This window comes from Arachis hypogaea, chromosome 6 (genome assembly GCF_003086295.3).
Source record: "Arachis hypogaea cultivar Tifrunner chromosome 6, arahy.Tifrunner.gnm2.J5K5, whole genome shotgun sequence".
Classification (NCBI taxonomy): domain Eukaryota; kingdom Viridiplantae; phylum Streptophyta; class Magnoliopsida; order Fabales; family Fabaceae; genus Arachis; species Arachis hypogaea.
In genome coordinates this window covers 112,293,919-112,313,729 of record NC_092041.1, presented here as the reverse complement: position 1 = coordinate 112,313,729, position 19,811 = coordinate 112,293,919, and the positions used below count along the sequence as shown (strand labels likewise).

At 28.6% G+C, this 19,811-nt stretch overlaps 1 protein-coding gene across 1 annotated transcript; it reads right to left on the bottom strand.

Annotated features, from left to right (window-relative positions):
* Positions 1–259: 259 nt before the first annotated feature.
* Positions 260–1,897, bottom strand: LOC112755766 (class V chitinase CHIT5a). Its single transcript, XM_072197707.1, is given in 3 exon segments — positions 260–413; positions 544–1,174; positions 1,176–1,897. Coding segments are annotated over 3 exon segments (1,329 nt in total). The 5' UTR covers positions 1,851–1,897; the 3' UTR covers positions 260–390.
* Between the last annotated feature and the right edge of the window lie 17,914 nt (positions 1,898–19,811).

Below are 19,811 nucleotides of genomic sequence, written 5' to 3'. Positions count from 1 at the left end.
TGTCATTCTGTAGAAAAGTTATTGAAACTTAACCTTTCGTGTTGTTAAATAATCTATTTACATCAAACTTCCATTTAAGAATTAATTTTATGCACGTTATTTTTACAAAAACCGTAACAGTTCGGTGTATTACCATGATTACCAAAAAGAATAGAAATATAGCTTTCAAGTACTAAAGCTCTCTTTCATGTAGCACGATATGAATCTGATATTATAATAATCATTATTCGATAAAAAAAGGGCAGCACCATAACACCTATTGTTCTGAATCTGTCATTGCATAATATGATCACGTGAATAGTGACATGAATTTTCAGTAAGTTACACAATATAGTTGGCTAGATAGAAACAATAACATAAAATTCATATTAATAAACTTGGTATAGAACGTCAGTGTCCCCACGTACTTGAAGCTGCCAAAGAAAAAAAATATATCAGAATTATGGATCTAATCTATTAAATTTGACCATATTTAGAGCACAAAGAAACCAATAAGAATCATATTTCATAACAAAAAGAATTAGCATGGTGTAAGTGGTTTACCTTGTCTTGACATAGTCCAATTCTTATCGCCTCCAACTTGCCAAAAGAAATATCCTTTCAATCCCAAAGACTTAGAATATTGAACCTTCCTTGTCATGGAAGGTGCATCATCATAGCTCATCCAAGTAGTGCCAGCATAAGTGTAATAAGACACAGCTGACCTATCAAACACAACTGTAGCCTTATTCTTTTTATTAAATTCCAAAATATCATTATAATTCATAGTACCATCCGTGCCATCGGCTGCTCCAACTGCGGGCGCTCCGTCCCCATGAACTTTCGGATCTTGGAGCTTCCACGCTCGCCCGTAAAGCGGTAACCCGAAAACCAGCTTTGAGGGCGGGACGCCGGACTGGATCCAAGATCCGAGACCAAATTGGGTGCTTATATTGGACTTAGGATCAAATAAAGCATTATTGTAGCCAGTGAAATTGGACCATGCACCATGGTAATCAAAGCACATAGGGCTGGCCCAATCCAAGTAATCTTTAATAGCTTGGGCCGGATAAGACCTTGGGCCAGGCCCAATAAGTACAATTGTGTGAGCATAGTACACAGATGGATGAGGGTCTGTGTCCCTTAACCATCTCTCCCGGGTTCGATACTCACTGGAGGATGGGAATGGAGCTTGCTTGCTTGGGAGGGTCGCCCACTTTGTGTGCCTCTGCAGTACCCGAGGGATTAGTCATTGGGCTTCCGGCCTGATGGATACCCTGGTGTAAACCCAAAAAAAAATAGTACACAGCTGCGGTCAAAAGCAAACGTAGCCTTCTATGAACCTTGGCTTCCAAAACCACAGCCTGGTGCCATTCTTTGAACAACAAAGCAAGGTTTGCCATGTCTTGTTCATTTTCAGGGAACTCCCAATCCAAGTCTAGCCCGTCAAAACCGTATTGACGGGCCACTTGGATTGTCGAGTTTATGAAGGCTGCACGGCTTTTTACCGTGCTAGCCATCAAAGAAAATAAGGTAGCATTGCTGGCACCCCCTCCGATGGACAATATGGTCTTGACGGGAGGGTTCCGGTTGCTTAAACCATTGATGAATTGAGGTATGTAGTTTTGGTCGGAGGATGTGATTATGAGATTGAAGGTGTTTGGTTCTGGCTCTACAAAGGCATAGTAGATGTGTGTGAAGTACCTTGTGTCAATGGAAGAAGGTGAGAGGGAATTACCTGAAGGCCAATATCCAGCTTTAACTGATCCTGAATAATATGGCGATGGAATTGGATGTTGCAATGATTCAGTTTGGAAACTCATGAGTATAACCAAAAGGGTTGTGAAAAATGTGACCATGCTTGTTGTCATGATTGGAGTTATTATTAAAAGAATGTATATCAAGTTGGGTAATTGGTCATATATATATATATAACAAACTTGTCATGGTCATTGACATTTATATATATTGTGTCAGGCTAGATATTCCAACTATTCAAATTATTCTTATACCACTTGTCCGATAAAAGTTTTTGTCACAACCCAAAAAATAATACAGTTGTTGATAAAATTGTAACTTTATTTACTTATAGTTTGTTTGTTAAATCACCTCTAATATGATAAATTATTGCATTATTCTTATATATATATATATATATATATATATATATATATATATGATGGCTAATGGCTATTGCAATTGGAGGGTTGTGGTTCACACTTTTGTGAAGAGTGGGCTTGGAGCGTGGCATATTTAGGAGTTGGGAACGAGTCAAACAAACAGAGACAAACAAAGTTGGACATGATAAACAATATAATAAAAGTCAAAAACGTCTAGATTAATTAAAGGTCCACTGCGCCTAGATAAATTCAATATTTTCTTATTTCTTATTACGTACCTATCATACAGCAATATCATTGTTAACTATTATGATCCTATCTACAGCATGTGAACTGCCAAGGGTTAACTTAATAATCTCTTATTATTGGTTAGAATAAATTATTTTTGTTTGATTACTTTGACGTAAAGAGATCCTTTTGACTTTATAATATCATGCAGCAGCTAATGCAAGGCGCTTATGGACATTCATTATTTTCCCCTTTATTCTTTTCTGGTACATTGACCGGCAAGATTTTTTTTTGAATTGTTTGTAAAATTCTCGATTCTAAGAAAGGAAAGTCTAGGAAGCCAGCAGATTTATTAAAATTTGGCCAGTACTTAACTAGTAAAAGAAAAATGAGTGATTTTTTGTCATTAGATGAAATCTTATACTATTAAATATATTATTAATGGTTAATTAATGACTACAATTCACAAAATCTATTGACCCCTAGCACTCAAATGAAGTCAGCATTCAGTATTTACAACACTATAAATCCAAAAATTACAACAATTTAAATTTAAAAAAAAAACAATCAAAACAAAGATTAACACACCCAAATATGATAATACAACAATACAAAAACAAATACTTATTACCAAACACAATCAATACCTAACGTCTTTGCAATTTATTTACAGAAAGACAGAATATGACTCCACAATAAACAAGACTCCGATACGACTCCATAAAAAAAACATTTGAAGACTTATACCATAACCGATTACTAATATTTTTTGTAAATACATCAGACTCACTCTTTTTTTTTGTGGTGGTATTGCGTTTAAAAATGGAAAACAATTATTATTTTGTTTTATATAATGTTGAAAATTAAAAAAAAAAATGAAAGCAAACACGATATGTTCTGGATGGTTTGAGCACTGTGGAAGGAAAAGGTCAACTGAATTGGTGATTGGAGGAAAGTAATTGAGTAATTAAACACTATCTTTCTTATTAGTGCGACGGCTGCAACTTAGTGCATTAGTTATGTGCCCACCACTTATTCACATTATAAGGATATCATTAACCTATAATAATATTCACAAAACTCATGTCCTATACTTATTAATTTATTATTAAACTCGATTTGGTTATTGGCACTAGGTCATCGATGGATGCTTCAACCATTACATTACGGTTTGAGATACAACAATTTATATATTTTTATTAGTTTAAATTGCGGAAATAAGTAAATTTATAATATATAATTAAAATTTTTGTGATTAAAATATTTAGACTAGTACAATATTTGTTGATTTAAAAAAAAAATAGTATATGACAAATAAAACAAAAGTCTATACAAATTTTATACAAATTGAAAAGTGACTTATAGAAAACATATTATAAATATAAATATTTATATATCTTTCTATTAAATTAAACTGTTAAGAATCGTAGTATTTTATAAGGAGAGTTGTTTGTTATTTGGAGAGGTTTTTTTTTAACATGAAACTCAGGACAAAGAGACATTATATGTGAGACAGACTGTGTGGAGGCTTTTACTATTGTCAATAAAATTTACATGATTGTTCTGGGTTTATTGATCATTTTGTGTTAAAAATCCGAGATGATATCTTAAAAATAGCGTGCTGATCTTCAGTTGATCTTGAGAGATATAAATATAGTAGCAGATATCATGGTAAAAATTGTAATGAGGACCCTTTCTTCTCAAATAGAACTTTTATTACCTTAAAAGGAATTTAAGAATAGTATTCGGTAAAACTGTCTTTCTTAAACAGTTTCTTGGTTATTTTTCCTTTTTTAGTTGTTGCTTATTTTTTTTGAAGTCACCAAAAAATTAAACTGTTGAATAAATACTTTCATGACAATGGTGAGTAATATATATTTTTTATTTGTTGATGTGTATTTCAATGTAATTAATCAATTGGTCCATTCAATTTGTCCACATAGCTTAAAAGGTTTAAAACTCAGTGGCAAGATGACCGACAGTTTGTTTCTAATCGGATTTTTATGCTGGACAATATGTTATCCACAAGATTTATTCAATAATTTTTTCTTTTCAAGTAAACCAATCAATAAATAAATTGAATTTTAAATTTTTTAAAACGATAAAATTGATAAAAGTAATAAAACAGAGTTAATAATTATTATTAAATTTATAACTTTTATTATATATGAATTTCATTATTTTAATTTAATAATAATTAATTTTTCATATTATTATTTTACCAATTCCTTCGTTCGAGGGGAGTTTGATTTAATAAATTTTTCTTTTTTAAATAGGTTAATTAATACTTCGAGCTACAAAATTTTCTGTCTTTAATAAGAAAAATGCTATAAGTATATAAAAAATCAATAACTAAATCAGTTATCATGTATTAAAAAATATAAAACAATAAACAAAAATGTAGTGTACGACTATCTTCTTTTAAATATCATAACCGTACGATAAAGGTTTTAAGACAGGATGTTATAGAAAAGTCAAAGATCCAACAGCAAAAATGAAAGCAACTTGGTCACATGTACAGTTTTTTTTTTTTTTTTTTTTTGAGCAACTTGGTTATGTATATGTACCTTCAATTTTCTTTTAATAGGATTTTGTTTATTAATATTTTAAGCACACTTATTAAAAAACATATATTATGCATGCATGTTTATATGGAGCCTTTAAGTGGATTCTGATTAATCCATCTATAAAGCTGCATATCAGCCTTTGTTATGACAATTAATTATCAGATTATCATTTAAAATGTGTCCCTATGAATTGATGGGTTAGTATAATTAATCTCCATGAAGAATCAAACATTATGCATTTATGCAATAATATCTCGTTTTTTAAATTTAAAAGGAAAACATACTAAAAGAATTACATGCATCTTTTATATATATTTTTGGTTTTAGAAATATTAACCTCAGCATCCTTATTATAACCTCCCAACTAGTTTTTCTGTAAGTTATTAATTAATTATTCGTTGCATACACCAAGATATTTCAACTTCTTAAAAATACTAATGTAAACATAAGCACTCTAACAGGAAAGTCTATGGAGGTGGTGGACACCATGACAAGGAGGAAGATTAACATTATGTGCCTACAATAAACGATATAGGTTGGTGCAAAGGCTAGGGAGTTGGATACTTTTGGTTTCAAACTTTGGTATACAGGAAATGTGAAGAATAGGAATGGGGTTGGAATAATTGTGGATAAGCAGTGGAAGAAGGACGTAGTGGATGTCAAGAGGGTGGGAGATCGGATCATCTCTATCAAATTTGTGGTAGAGGGAGGTGCTTTCCATGTGATTAGCACCTATGCACCGCAAGTGGGTTCGGACGAACAACACAAGATAATGTTTTGGGAGGATCTAAAGAGTTTGGTTCAAGGCATACCTTTGGGAGATAAGATTTTCTTAGGAGGAGATTTAAATGGCCATGTTGGGAGAGAAGTGACTGGATATGGGAGTATTTACGGAGGCCATGGTTTCGGGGTGACCAATGCCGAGGGTAAAACTATTTTGGATTTTTCCTCAACTTTTGATCTTTTCATCGCAAATACATGTTTTAAAAAGAGAGACGAACATCTTATAACCTATAAGAGTGGCATGACAAGCTCTCAAATCGACTTCTTCTTGTTGAGGAGAGTCGACCGAAAATTTTGCATTAACTGTAAAATTATCCCGGGAGAGAGTTTGACAACACAACATAGGGTGCTCGTCATGGATTTTCGCGTTGAGCAAAAGTTGAGGAAAAGACATCATACGAAGAACCCAAGGACGAGGTGGTGGCGGATGAAAGGTGAGGAACAAAGAAGCTTTCTAAGACGGGTAGGAGAAGAGGCAAAGTGGGATGGGAATGGAAGCGCGGAAGAGATGTGGAGGGAGATGGCAGAAGTTATTAGAAGAACAGCAAAAGAAAGTTTTGGTGAATCTAAAGGAATAGGACCAAGAGACAAGGAGTTCTGGTGGTGGAATGCGAGTATACAAGAAAAGATAAAGATAAAAAGGGAATGCTTTAAAGAGTGGTTTTTATGCCGCAATGCAGATAACTGGGAAAAATATAAGGCGGCTAAGAAAGAGACAAAAGTGGCTGTAAGTGAAGCAAGAACAAGAGCATATGAGGGTCTCTATCAGTCTTTGGGCACGAAAGAAGGAGAAAAAGGTATATATAGAATCGCAAAGAGTCGGGAAAGAAGAACGAGAGATTTGGATCAAGTTAAGTGCATAAAGGATAAGGATGGAGAGGTGTTGGTTCAAGAGGAGAAGATTAATGAAAGGTGGAAGAACTACTTCTACGAGTTATTTAATGAGGGACAAAAGACTCTTCCGAGCCTTGGTCGATTATGCACAAGGGAAGAAGACCAAAAATTTGACTACTATCGAAGGATTTGAGACTTTGAGGTAAAAGAGTCTCTAAAGCAGATGAAAAATGGCAGGACAGTAGGACCTGATAATATCCCGATTGAGGTTTGGAAGGGTCTTGGAGAAAAAGGCATCAACTGATTAACCAAGCATTTTAATGAGATTTTAAGGTCAAAGAAGATGCCTGATGAGTGGAGAAAGAGTACATTGGTACCTATCTACAAGAATAAGGGGGATATACAAAGTTGCGGAAACTATAGAGGGATTAAGCTTATAAGTCATACTATGAAGTTATGAGAAAGGGTGATAGAACGGAGGTTGAGAAAAGAGACACAAGTAACAGAGAACCAATTTGAATTTATGCCAGGCAGATCTACCACTGAAGCGGTATACCTATTAAGAAGGATGATGGAGAGGTATCGTAGTAATAAAAGGGATCTACATATGGTGTTTATTGATTTGGAAAAAGCGTATGATAGGGTACCAAGGGAGGTCTTATGGAAGGTTTTAGAAAAGAGGAGAGTAAGGATCGCATATATTCGGGCAATTAAAGACATGTATGATGGGGTCATAACTAGTGTGAAGACTCAAGGTGGTGTGACAGAGGAATTCCCTATTGGTATAGGATTACACCAAGGATCATCCTTAAGTCCATACCTTTTCACATTAGTCTTGGAAGTACTCACAGAGCACATCCAAGAGCCTGTGCCATGGTGCATGCTTTTTGCCGATGATATCGTCCTTATGGGAGAGTCAAGGGAAGACCCAAATAAGAAGTTGGAGTTATGGAGAGAAGCTCTAGAAGTGTATGGTCTGCGCATAAGCTATAGCAAGACGGAATATATGGAATGTAAGTTCAGTTTGAGAAGGGAAAACCCCAATATAGAGGTGAAGATTGGAGAAAACATCCTACGAAAAGTTAAAAGTTTTAAGTATCTTGGGTGTATCATACAGGATAATAGAGAGATTGAACAGGATGTAAATCATAGGATTCAAGCAGGTTGGTCAAAATGGCGGAGTGCATCTGGTTTTATATGCGACAAAAAAGTGCCTTTAAAACTTAAAGGGCTATGCTGTATGGTATGGAGTGTTGGGCGGCTAAAGGGGAACACGAACATAAGCTGAGTGTGGCAGAGATGAAGATGTTGAGATGGATGAGTGGTCATACGTGATTGGATAAAATAAGGAATGAAGATATAAAGGAGAGGGTTGGAGTAGCACCCATTGTGGAAAAGATGGTTGAATCGCGTCTCAGGTGGTTTGGACATGTGAGAAGAAGACCGATAGAACATTCAGTCAGGAGGGTGGATGAGATGGAAGATGGACAAAGAGCGAAAGACAGAGGAAGACCTAAGAAGACCATCCACGAGGTGGTCAAACGAGATCTACATGTAAACGGTCTCTCTATAGACATGATACATGACAGAGCACAATGGCGTTGTTTGATTCATGTAGCCGACCCCACTTATTAGTGGGACAAGGCTTTGTTGTTGTTGTTGTTGTTGAAAAAAAGCTTAGCACAATAGAGTGAAGCAGGAAAAAAAAAATATAAAATACAACTAAAAACACAAGACAATGAACACAGTAAAAGTATAATCCGTTGTCATTTTCGTTATAACTATCAACAATCAAACGGATCAATACCACATCATTTTCTATAACTCAAAAACAACCTATTTATAATTCCATCAACATTTGTTTTTGAGTTTGGAAGAACTCTCTGCTATTATAACTCAAATTTTATTTTACATGTCAGCAGTTATTAATGATGTATCATTAAAAAATTAAAAGGAGTGTTAGAAAGTTAGTAAGTTTTATAATTTGTAGTTATCAATTAGTTATTTTTAGTGTTTTTAATGGTACGAAATTATATCTAATGGTATAGAATTATTTACTTTTTTTTATTGATTAAATGTTAGCCAAATTTTAATAAAACTGCTGGCTCGTAAACTTTCTCAAAAATTAATAGAAATATACACCATCTAAACTTACATTGATATTTTTTAGGGATTAAATTGAGTTTTTAATTTGTTGAGAGATCAAATTAATTTATACTTATTTAAAAAAACTATTTTAATAAAATTAACTTGTCTAGCATAGGTGTGTCTTGCTGCTCTTAACAAAGGAAAAAGTTTGGTGACAAAAAAATTTCAGTGATAATTAGTTAAAATTTTTTTATAATTTACTTTATTTATATAACTTAATAACAATTTTATTTTTTATCTCACTTTTCTATCAATTCACTTATTATATTTTTATTAGCCCCATTTATTAATGACATTAATTATAATATCATATTTCTTACTATTAGACATTCTTGTAATCGATATTTAATATTTTTTTATGATTTAATTTTTATATTTAAGAATACAATAAAAACTAATAATAATTATAAAGAACGGTAATGATAATTTGTATTAAATGATTTAATTGTAATTAGTTTTTTATTTTTGTTAAGTCATTTATCATCATTTAATGGAAATACAAAACTTGAAAGCTACCCTAATATGGTTTTATTTTCATTAATTCAATTACTTTCGTTCAAAATTCACAACTCTAATACCATTGCAAGCACAATTAAAAATTCAGAATAGGCCAAAAAATTTTACAAGAAGTCATTTTTATCATTGCAAATAATATGGCAATTGAATTCGACCTTAATACGGTACTTATGGTAGAAGGTACTGATGAAGAATTTGAACAACAGACGGACTCACCCGACGAGGTTGTTGTCAATCAACCAATTTTTGAGGATATGAAAAATCACACTAGTTTTGATGAGGTATGGTAATAAACCGATTTTTTTTTGTGTTTTTATGTGTATTTATAATTATATTATACTACTATGTTCATATACATAATATTCATACGTTCATATACATAACATCCATAATTACATACAACTAACATCTAAAAATTAAATTCATATTTATTAGATATTACATCCATACACGTATCATTTTTTAGTTATTGCATAAGTAACTATAAAGTTAATACAAATGTTTTTAAATTTTATCATAATTGAATTTAAAAAAATGTCAAATTCTTAAATTAATTTATTCAATTGATAAATTTACTCATAACATCCATAAAGTCATATACATAACATCCATAATTTCATATTAATAACATCCATAATTTATACTCATAATATTCATAATTTCATAGCTATGATGTCTATAATTAATAAATTTTTATAATTAATATTATCAAATTTTAAACTATACGTCTTATTGTATTTTTCAAATTATCTCATATGTCCACTAGTAGGTCATGATTCTAATTATTTTAATATTTTTATTTAATATTTATATGTATTCTTATTTATTGATTTTAATATGACGAGTTAATAATTATTTTTAAATTTTTGTTTATATTTTATATTTTATATTTTATTTTTTAATAGTCTATATATAAAATATAAGTTGTATAGCAGAAATTGTTAAAATTTTTTAATTTAACTTCTATAATTTTTGCATAAAATTATTGCATTTAATGAATAATAATGTGATTGAGAGATGTTAGGGATTTAATTTGAGAAAAACTGAAATTAATTTTGGAAAGAACATTAATAACTCCAAATATACAGTAAAATAGTAGGTGATAAAAAGGATAAATGATAAGAAAGTATATATATCACTTGCTTATAAAAAAATAAAAATTTTTACATGACATTTCTATATTATAATTATTTTTTGGCAAAATAGTAGGTGATAAAAAGGATAAATGATAAGAAAGTATATATCACTTGCTTATAAAAAAAATAAAAATTTTTACATGACATTTCTATATTATAATTATTTTTTGGCTAGCTAGCATCACTTTCTTACAAATCACAATGTGGCAAACAATAAATAGTTTACAAATATCTTACTTTATGAACACATAGGAATTGAATAAGAATTTATGCGTTTTAATATAATAGCAACATCTAAAATTCCCCAGGCGGTTCATCAAAATTCTTAGCTTAACGACATAATAACATGTCAATTACTATATTGTTGTTGGCCCTATGAAGATACCAACAATTACCAACACCCTCACAAGCAACCTTCATTGTAACTCCAAGGCCATTATCTTATAAATAATATATATAATATTGCTCGGATTATATTCCATCCATCTTCATATATAACGAAATTATATTAGTTTATAATATTATTGTTCTGTTCATAAAGTGCTAATTAAGTAGACGAATGATGCTATGAAAATTTGTAGAGTGATATTTCAGTCTCAACTTTCAAGTAAAAAATATTCTTTACATGAAAATTAAATATTATTATTCCATAGGTATCAACCACAATTCTACTAACATTGTATCTGTACTATGTAAAAATAGGTTTGAATATTAAAAATTATAATAGAAAAGAAATATGTGAATCGTAAAATGTCTTAAGATATTTTTTCTCTTCGAATTTCTTTTTTACCCAATAAATTCTTTTCTTTTCTATTTTTAATTATCTAATTCTACTAGATCCAGCTATTTTCTACACCGTTACATATTATATCACTAATAACTTTACCAACCAAAAGAGGTGCATCCTCTTAATCTGAGAATATACTTGATCATATTAACCCTGTTTTCTTTTTGGTTATTATATAGATTAGATTCTTTTTATGCTTTTTATAAAAATTAGATATTTTGTTGATCAAGTATGTTAAGGTCTACCTCGTCAATCAACAATAAAATGCAATATATATGTAGTCGATATAATGAATTTGTTTTATAATAGAATTTAATTTTGATGCAGTATCAGATTAAAATAGTTTTATACGTACATTCAGTAAAAATAATTAACTTAAATATAATATATTAAGAGACATATGATTTTACTACTTGAGCCAGATGTCAGCTGCATTCTTTCACATTTCTAAACTTTTTTTTTTCTTTTCTTTTTTTTTTTTTTTGGGTCAGGAACTTTCTTCTCTTTTATTTTCGATCAATTCATTGTCATAAACATCTTCAAATGACAACATGAGAAACCAAATTTATTACACGTAAACAATTTGCACCCATAATGGTTTTTCTTGTCTTTAAAAGATCAAGTCTTGTTGGACTTTTCATTTTTTTTTGGTATACTGTTGGACTTTTCATTTTATTCAATCCCTTTCGCATTGATGTTTATTGGGCTACTTCTAGAGACTAAGCTGAGTCCATAAAAGAAAAAACCAAAAGTGACTAGGCCTTAGGTTGATTTTTGATAGCTGTATTTCGTTCTATATGCTTTTTCTAGAAAAAAAATAGACTATTAAATATTAAATGTCACTAATAAACTATAAATATCTTAGAAAAGTAAGTACCTTTCTTACATAATAAGTTTTTTTTTTTAAAAAGTAAGTATCTTTTTCAATATTTTTTTATAGAAATAATTGGTAACTAAAAAAATTAATCAAAAATTATTAGAATTTATTTTATTTAGTATTTATTAATTATTATAATAATTAATAAATATTAAATAAGATAATTTTTTACTATTTTTTGTCTTCTTATATTAACATAATTTATTTGTGTGGACATAAAAAGTTTGCTATTTTTTTAATTTTTGGGTGACTATTGCTAACTAATTTTTTAACTAAATTGTGATAGGTTAACTCATGAAAATACATTTGAAATAATTTTTTTTAAAGAGAAGAAAGAAAAACAATAAAAAGCAAAAAAGAAAAAAGAAAAAGAAAGAAGAGAAAAAAAGATTATATATTAAATACTGAAGCAAGTATATTTAGATATCATTAATCCTATTTTGAACCTTTAATTTATCTTGCTAGTTGGAGAGTTTTCTGTTTTAGGTCTTTTAAAAAAAATTAGAAAATAAAACTTAGTGTTGTATTTTAATAATAAAAAAGTGCTATGTAATATATAATGATGTTACTTATTAATCTGAAAAGAATAAAGTAAAATTGATCTTATTTTTAATAATTATATAGAATTGAACTGTTGGAACTCAATGAATATCTCATGATTTCATAGGAGAAGACAGATAAAAATGGGGTTTTCAATTCCTATTGAGAATTGTGTGGGGCATGGTTTCAACTACTTAGTAACAAAGCTTCCAACAAATTGATTATGATGCCCACCACCACAACATCATATCTATGCATTTCAACTTCATGATGGAAGAAATTAATGTAATCATGGCTCTATCTCAATGGATCAACTTTAATTAATTTACAGTATATACCTTTTTGAACTTCAGTTAGCACCAAGTTTGTTTCTAGTTTCCTCTAGGGTTTGTTTTGGAAAATGTTGAATATAAATAGTGATAAATTATAAAATTACCTTATAAACTTAATAAATATTGCAAAACATCAATATCTTAGCTCAATATAAATAGTGAATAATGTGTATTTATTTCATGAGCTATATCTCTCCTAATAGATTATGTAAATGGTGTTATTTTTTAGAGAAATAATATATTAAAAATTAATTTTTAAATATTTTATTCATAAAAATTTTGATATTATATCATAAATTTTTTTTTAAAAAAAAAAGTTTAAATTGTTAAACCACATAAATTCTAAATAATTTTATATTTAATAATAATTTATAGATCATCTCTAAAACTGTGATTTAAATTAAACCTACATAATAGAGGTGTAGATCAAATTCAAACTCACTCCAAAAATATCTTTACTAAGTTTTTATCTGTTTTCTTCTTTTAATCAATTTTTGGACAAACTCAAACTAACTCTAAAAGTATCTTTGAGTTTGAGAGAAGATGATAGAAAAAAAGATCAAATTAATAATTAAAATTGACTAAGATTTTAATGTAGTCGAAAAATCAGTTAGCAAAACATAATGTAGTTATATGAGCTAGCTTAGTAGCATAGTTTTCTCTACTCAGCATTAGTTTTTTTATCATTCATTCAATACGAATATATATATACATTTCTGATTCATCTAAGAACAGAATTTCATATCTTCCTTTACTTTCTTAACTACAAATACATTTCTGATTCATCTAAGAACAGAATTTCATATCTTCCTTTACTTTCTTAACTACAAATATTCTGTCTTCGATAACATTTTTGTTAATACTCTTTCTTTGCTTCGTAATTTTTTTTGGACGATGTTTATACTTTTCTTGTCTCACTTTTTATTTTATGCTTAGATTTGTGAGTGTTCACTTTGTTGATAGTCTTACAAATGAGTTTTTTTTTTTTTTATACTTGTAAAACATGTCCAATAGTATGTTTTTTAAATTTAAAAGCAATTCTATATTTTAAAAAATAAAATGCATCATATATATATATATATATATGGATTTGGTGTTCTAAAATCTTAATATCCAATATGGTGTTTTAAATGCAGATTCAATTCATGTACACCGTTAATTGGGACAAATAGCATTTATTATTATTATTATTATTATTATTATTATTATTATTATTATTATATGAACCACACTCTCTCTATATATATAATAAGCTGCAGTTGTATGTTTTTGTTTGCCCCCGTTTTATATGATGATAAATAGCATACACACACAAATTGCATGCATAAAGCAAATAAAACTGTATGAGCCTATTGGGAAAACGACCTTTTGGATGTGTGTGTGTGAATTGAGGAAGATAGAAGCGTGTGATACATAAAACATATGTATGGAACAACAAATAATTAAGGTTTAAAAAGGATCACATATTGAAAGAAAGCAAAAGCACAAGATATTGCTAGTGGCCAAGTCAACATTATATTAACAACTATGTTTTGATTTGTCATAGTCAGAATATATGTTTGTGGAGAGAGTGTACAATACTTGATATTTAATACCATTTACAAATTAATAATGTTAGAAAAATAAAAAACAATCATAATTTATTCATAATTAATAAATACTAAAATAAGATAAATTCTGGTTGTTTTGGTTAATTCTTTTTTGTTACCAAATATTTCTGTTACAAAATGTAGTTACTAATTATGAAAGTGATATTGTTTATATTCATACCATTTCTTTTATAAGTTTTGTGTTTAGCCTATATTTCTAATAGATTTTAACAAGTACTACTACTTCACTATGTTTTTTTAAGTAGTGCTTATTATGTCCTTAATAATATTTATAAAAGTATTGTATTGATTAGAGATATTATTGTTGTCAGATTAAAGGGATGTTTGGTATACTTAGTAAAAAAACTAAGATGGAGATAATTTTAATGAGTAATTTTTTATTCACAAGTACTTCTATAACCTTAGTTACAGGATGATTGTATATTTATATTAATGCCAAATCCTAAAAACTAAATCTTAAATCAGTATCGAATTTGCTTAAATTTTTTACTAAAAAGAATAGACATTAAATGTAAACGAAAAATAGAAGTGTTTATTAATAATATGTGTCTTATTTTTAGTTTTTTATTTCTATAATAATAAAAATTAGAAACTATTTAATTACATTTAAGCTGCAAACTCTTTGAATTTCAATTTCAATTATAAATCATTTAAGAGTAAAGTATCGTTTTGTCCCCAACGTTTGGGGTAAATCCTATCTGTGTCCCTAACGTTTAAATCGTCCTATTTGTATCCCTAACATTTGTAAAAGTGATTCAATGTTATTCTGCCGTCAGTTACACATCATGAATGCTTTAGTTTGAGTTTTAAAAATCTCTTCTTGAAATTAGAATACAAATGTCTGGGATAGAATCAATGATCCATTTCGAAAAATAGCTCATCAAAAGTTGAAACTAATTCCTACAACATTTACATAATTCACTTTTCTAGGGACATAATTGAATATAAACACAAATAGTGAGTATAATATTAAAATCAAACACATCCAAGTGAGACCTAATTGAGAATGAATACATCCAAGTGAGAATAATTGAAAAATATAATCTGATTTGTTAGTATAATTGATAGTAGGATAACATTGAATCACTTTTATAAACGTTAGGAATACAAATAGGACGATTTAATCGTTAGGGACACAAATAAGACTTACTCTAAACGTTGGGGACAAAAACAATACTTCACTCATCCTTTAAAGTTAAGTGGGACTAAACACCCGCTCATTGAAGGTTGAAGTGCCATTTTTGAAAATAGAATGTGTAGCTTAATGAAAAAAAAAAAAAAAGTAAAATATGTAATAGAGATAGATAATTTTGAAGACCACTCATTACATGGTTTTATGATGTGGGGTGGATATAGTTGGAAGAGAAGGAGAAAGAAAGAAAGAGAAGAGCATTATAGTTGTCATCTTTCTTTCGAGTACTTTGATGTGGCTCCTAAAGGAAGAAGGTATGGATTGGAACTTTGTGGTTTTCTTTTTTGAGAGACTTTATTCAAATGTGGAAGAGTTAATAATAGAGACAGAGAGATCTCATAAAGAGATTTGGTTCCATGAATTGATTAGACATCTAACAATATACTAACATGGACTCATTGAGTTGTTTTCCCAATCCAATTTCTTTCACTTTATATTCTAAAACCAATCACTTTAAGCTAAGGTGGGGTTATTGGAACATTTTGTAATCAAAGTTGCCTAAAATGACTTGTGAATATGGTAAGCATAATTAGTATCATACTATATTATATGTATCTTTGTGTATATATAAGACACCGAAATTGAATCAAAACATCATTGTCCTTTTTGACAAACTAACTAGCTAATTGAAAAATAAATTGGGTTGGTCTAATGATTAGTTCTGTTTAAATAAGAGTCAGATATTTAAATATCGTTTTATACATGTAGTAACTCATTTATTATAATATAAAAAGAGTAAAGTATCGTTTTTGTCCCCAACGTTTGGGGTAAGTTCCAAAGTTGTCCCTAACATTTTAATCGTCCTATTTAAGTCCCTAACGTTTCAAAATTGACTCAATGTTGTCCTGCCGTTAGGGATTCGCTAATAGAATTGACGGTGGGACAAAATTGAGACGATTTTAAAACGTTAGAGACTTAAATAGGACGAAAACGTTGGGGACAAAAATGATATATAGAAATAAATTTTAATTTTATCCTTAAATAATATCAAATTTTTTACTATACATAGTATTCAATTATTTTTTAATCACATCTAAGTAAATTACACTTAGTCATATTACTTTTATTTTAAGTGTAATTTATTTAGATGCAATTAAAAAATAATTGAATACTATATACAGTAAAAAATTAATATTATTGAAAGATAAAATTAAATTAAAATTTATTTTTATGTATCATTTTTATCCCTAACGTTTTCGTTTTATTTAAGTCCCTAACGTTTCAAAATCGTCTCAATTTTGTCCCGCCGTCAATTCTGTTAACGGATCCCTAACGACAGGACAACATTGAGTCAATTTTGAAACATTAGGAACTTAAATAGGACGATTGAAACGTTAGGGACAATTTTGGGACTTACCCCAAATGTTGGGGACAAAAATGATACTTTACTCATATAAAAAATTATCAGGATAGCGATCAATTTTAGCGATTGAAAAAATTGATTACTAATAATGACTGATTTAGCGATCGATATAGAATTTCTAGGATCAGAATAAAATTAGCCGCTAAATCAATTGCTAAATTATATTTGACGAATTTTTTGTTGGTTAAAATGACATTTTAAAAATGATATTATTGGCAAACGATAAACCTTTAAATAAAATTCCGATCTGTAACGAATATAATAAGCCCGTCCGATCGAAAGATATCACTAATTGTAGATTTCAAATATTTTAATATACTATTAGTATATATAAAAAATTTAAACAGTCATTTAATTTAATTTATTTGTTTAAATAATCTATTAAATAATATATGATTGGTTATCTTATACTAACAATATATGACAACCAAAATTTTTAGTTATTGACTAATAATGCTACCCTTTTCTAAACACAAATTCATTTGTAATAGTAACTTAAATATATCTGGTTAATATAGATACACAACTTTTTTTAATTAGCAAATAAAAAATCTAAACTTATGTGGCAAGTAAACAAAAGTATCACTAAATTATCAAAATTAAACTCACATGTATGCTTAGTAGATATCAATTTCGTATCATTAAAATTAAAAAAAAAAGGCGTATAAAATCCAAAAGAAGAAAGAAAGTAGTTCAGTAAGCTCGTATGAACACAACTCTACAAATATTTTAGTGGGATGGAGAAAATCATTGTACTTGATTGTGTGTATATATCTATAGTTATATACCTAATCCGACAGTTTAACTTGGACACTTGATCCTCTTATTATTATACTGATAATACTAAATAAATAATAATTAAGCTTCACCAAACATCTCCAAAACTATACACTACACAATTAAATATATATATAAGATAAGTACTTCTTCATGACTAATTAAACCCCATATAAATGCATGACAAAACCTATTAAAATTAAACTACAGTTTACTTATAATTAATTATCCTTAATTATTCCTTGTGAATGTTTAAGACGGCTTTATAATTAATGGATTCCGCTAGGGAGACAATGGACTATTTGTACAATATGTCCATACTATCTCGAATAACCATCCGAGTACTAGCGATAATAAACATCTTCCCAAAAGTTTAAACTAATTTTGGGGTTTACCAATGCTCGAACTCTTAACTTTTTAGATCTAACGCTCTAATACCATGCATGATACCACTCATCCCAAAAGCTTTAGCTAATAGAAAAAGGTAACACTAATAATTATATCTCTAATACTCTCTAAACTTCCATTGTACACATTGTATAAATATTCTATTGGCTCCTCATACTTTCCCATAATTAATTTAATCCCTATATATATAAAATATAAAAGGGGTAAATTGAATCACAAAATATAATCTTAAGACTAAATTAAATCATTTTAGAAGTGATAGACTGTAAAATATAAATTGAATCATGTAGCCTCAAAGACGAATGCGAAATTAAATCTTTACTGAAACATATATATATATATATATATATATATATATACCACTATATATGAAGGGCAATAGAGGGACTCCACATTGGTTTCCTCTTTTATTTGTCGGCCATTTGTCCCTTTATTATGCCACTATATATGGTACACACAAAATATCACATTGGATTTTCCTTCCCTCTACTTTTTAAAATTCTTTTCTCTAATTTCCAAATCTTCATTTTTTGTATTTTCTATGATTTTTTTTAATTTAATTGGTCAACAATTAATCTACACATCCAAATTTTATTTAAGAGTTTGTTATTAGTTAATATTACATATATAAAACAAAATTTAAAATTCTATAATTATTTAAATAGACAAATGAGTTAACAATTTGACTAATTTAAATTTATTTCAGATATTCAAATTTATTATATATATTATGTATAATTACTTGTGGGCCAATGTTAGTTTCCGCAACATGGAAGATTGAAAGAAAGAAAGCTAGAATATTGGAAAGAAGCTATAATACAAGAAAGAACTTAACCAAAAGCACAATATCCGAGAGTATACCTAAGTTTATGTTCACTCTTTTGGAATTATTAGAATGTGATTGATGTTCTCATAGTTGTCAGCATATCACATGGTTATAAAGGCATTGTAGAAATTAAATGGAAATTTTCATTATCAATTTCATCAAATTAATAAAAAATTAAAAAATCAATTTAAATTCGTCTAATACTTAATTTATTAGTCTATTTAAATAATAATTAGAATTTAAATTTTATTTTGTATATGTATTAATTTATTGGCAAACAACAACTCTTAAATAGAGATCACATCTACGATAAATTAATTATTGATCTATCAAATTAAAAAATATTACAAGAGAAAAAGTTAATACTTTAAGAGGCTTCATCTTTAAAAAAAAAAACTTATTTTTCATAAACTTTTTTTAAATATTAAACTAAATTATAAGACAAAGTTTGGATTAGACAGGTTAGACTAATAAGTAGTCTCAACTCAAAACTAATAAAAGAATAGAAATATTTGGTAACTAAAAAAATTTAGCCAAAATCAGTCAGAATTTACTTTATTTAGTATTCATTAATTACTGCACTAATTAATAAATATTAAATAAAATAAATTCTGATTATTTTTTTTTGTTTTTCTAGCATTATCATAAAAAAAAAGAAGTGAAGAGACATTTTGCATTGCATATATAAAAACAAATAATATATATCAATATTAATAAAAAACATAACTCAAACTCAACCTATAAAGTATATTAGATAAAATTTTACAATTTTGAACCCAACAAAAATA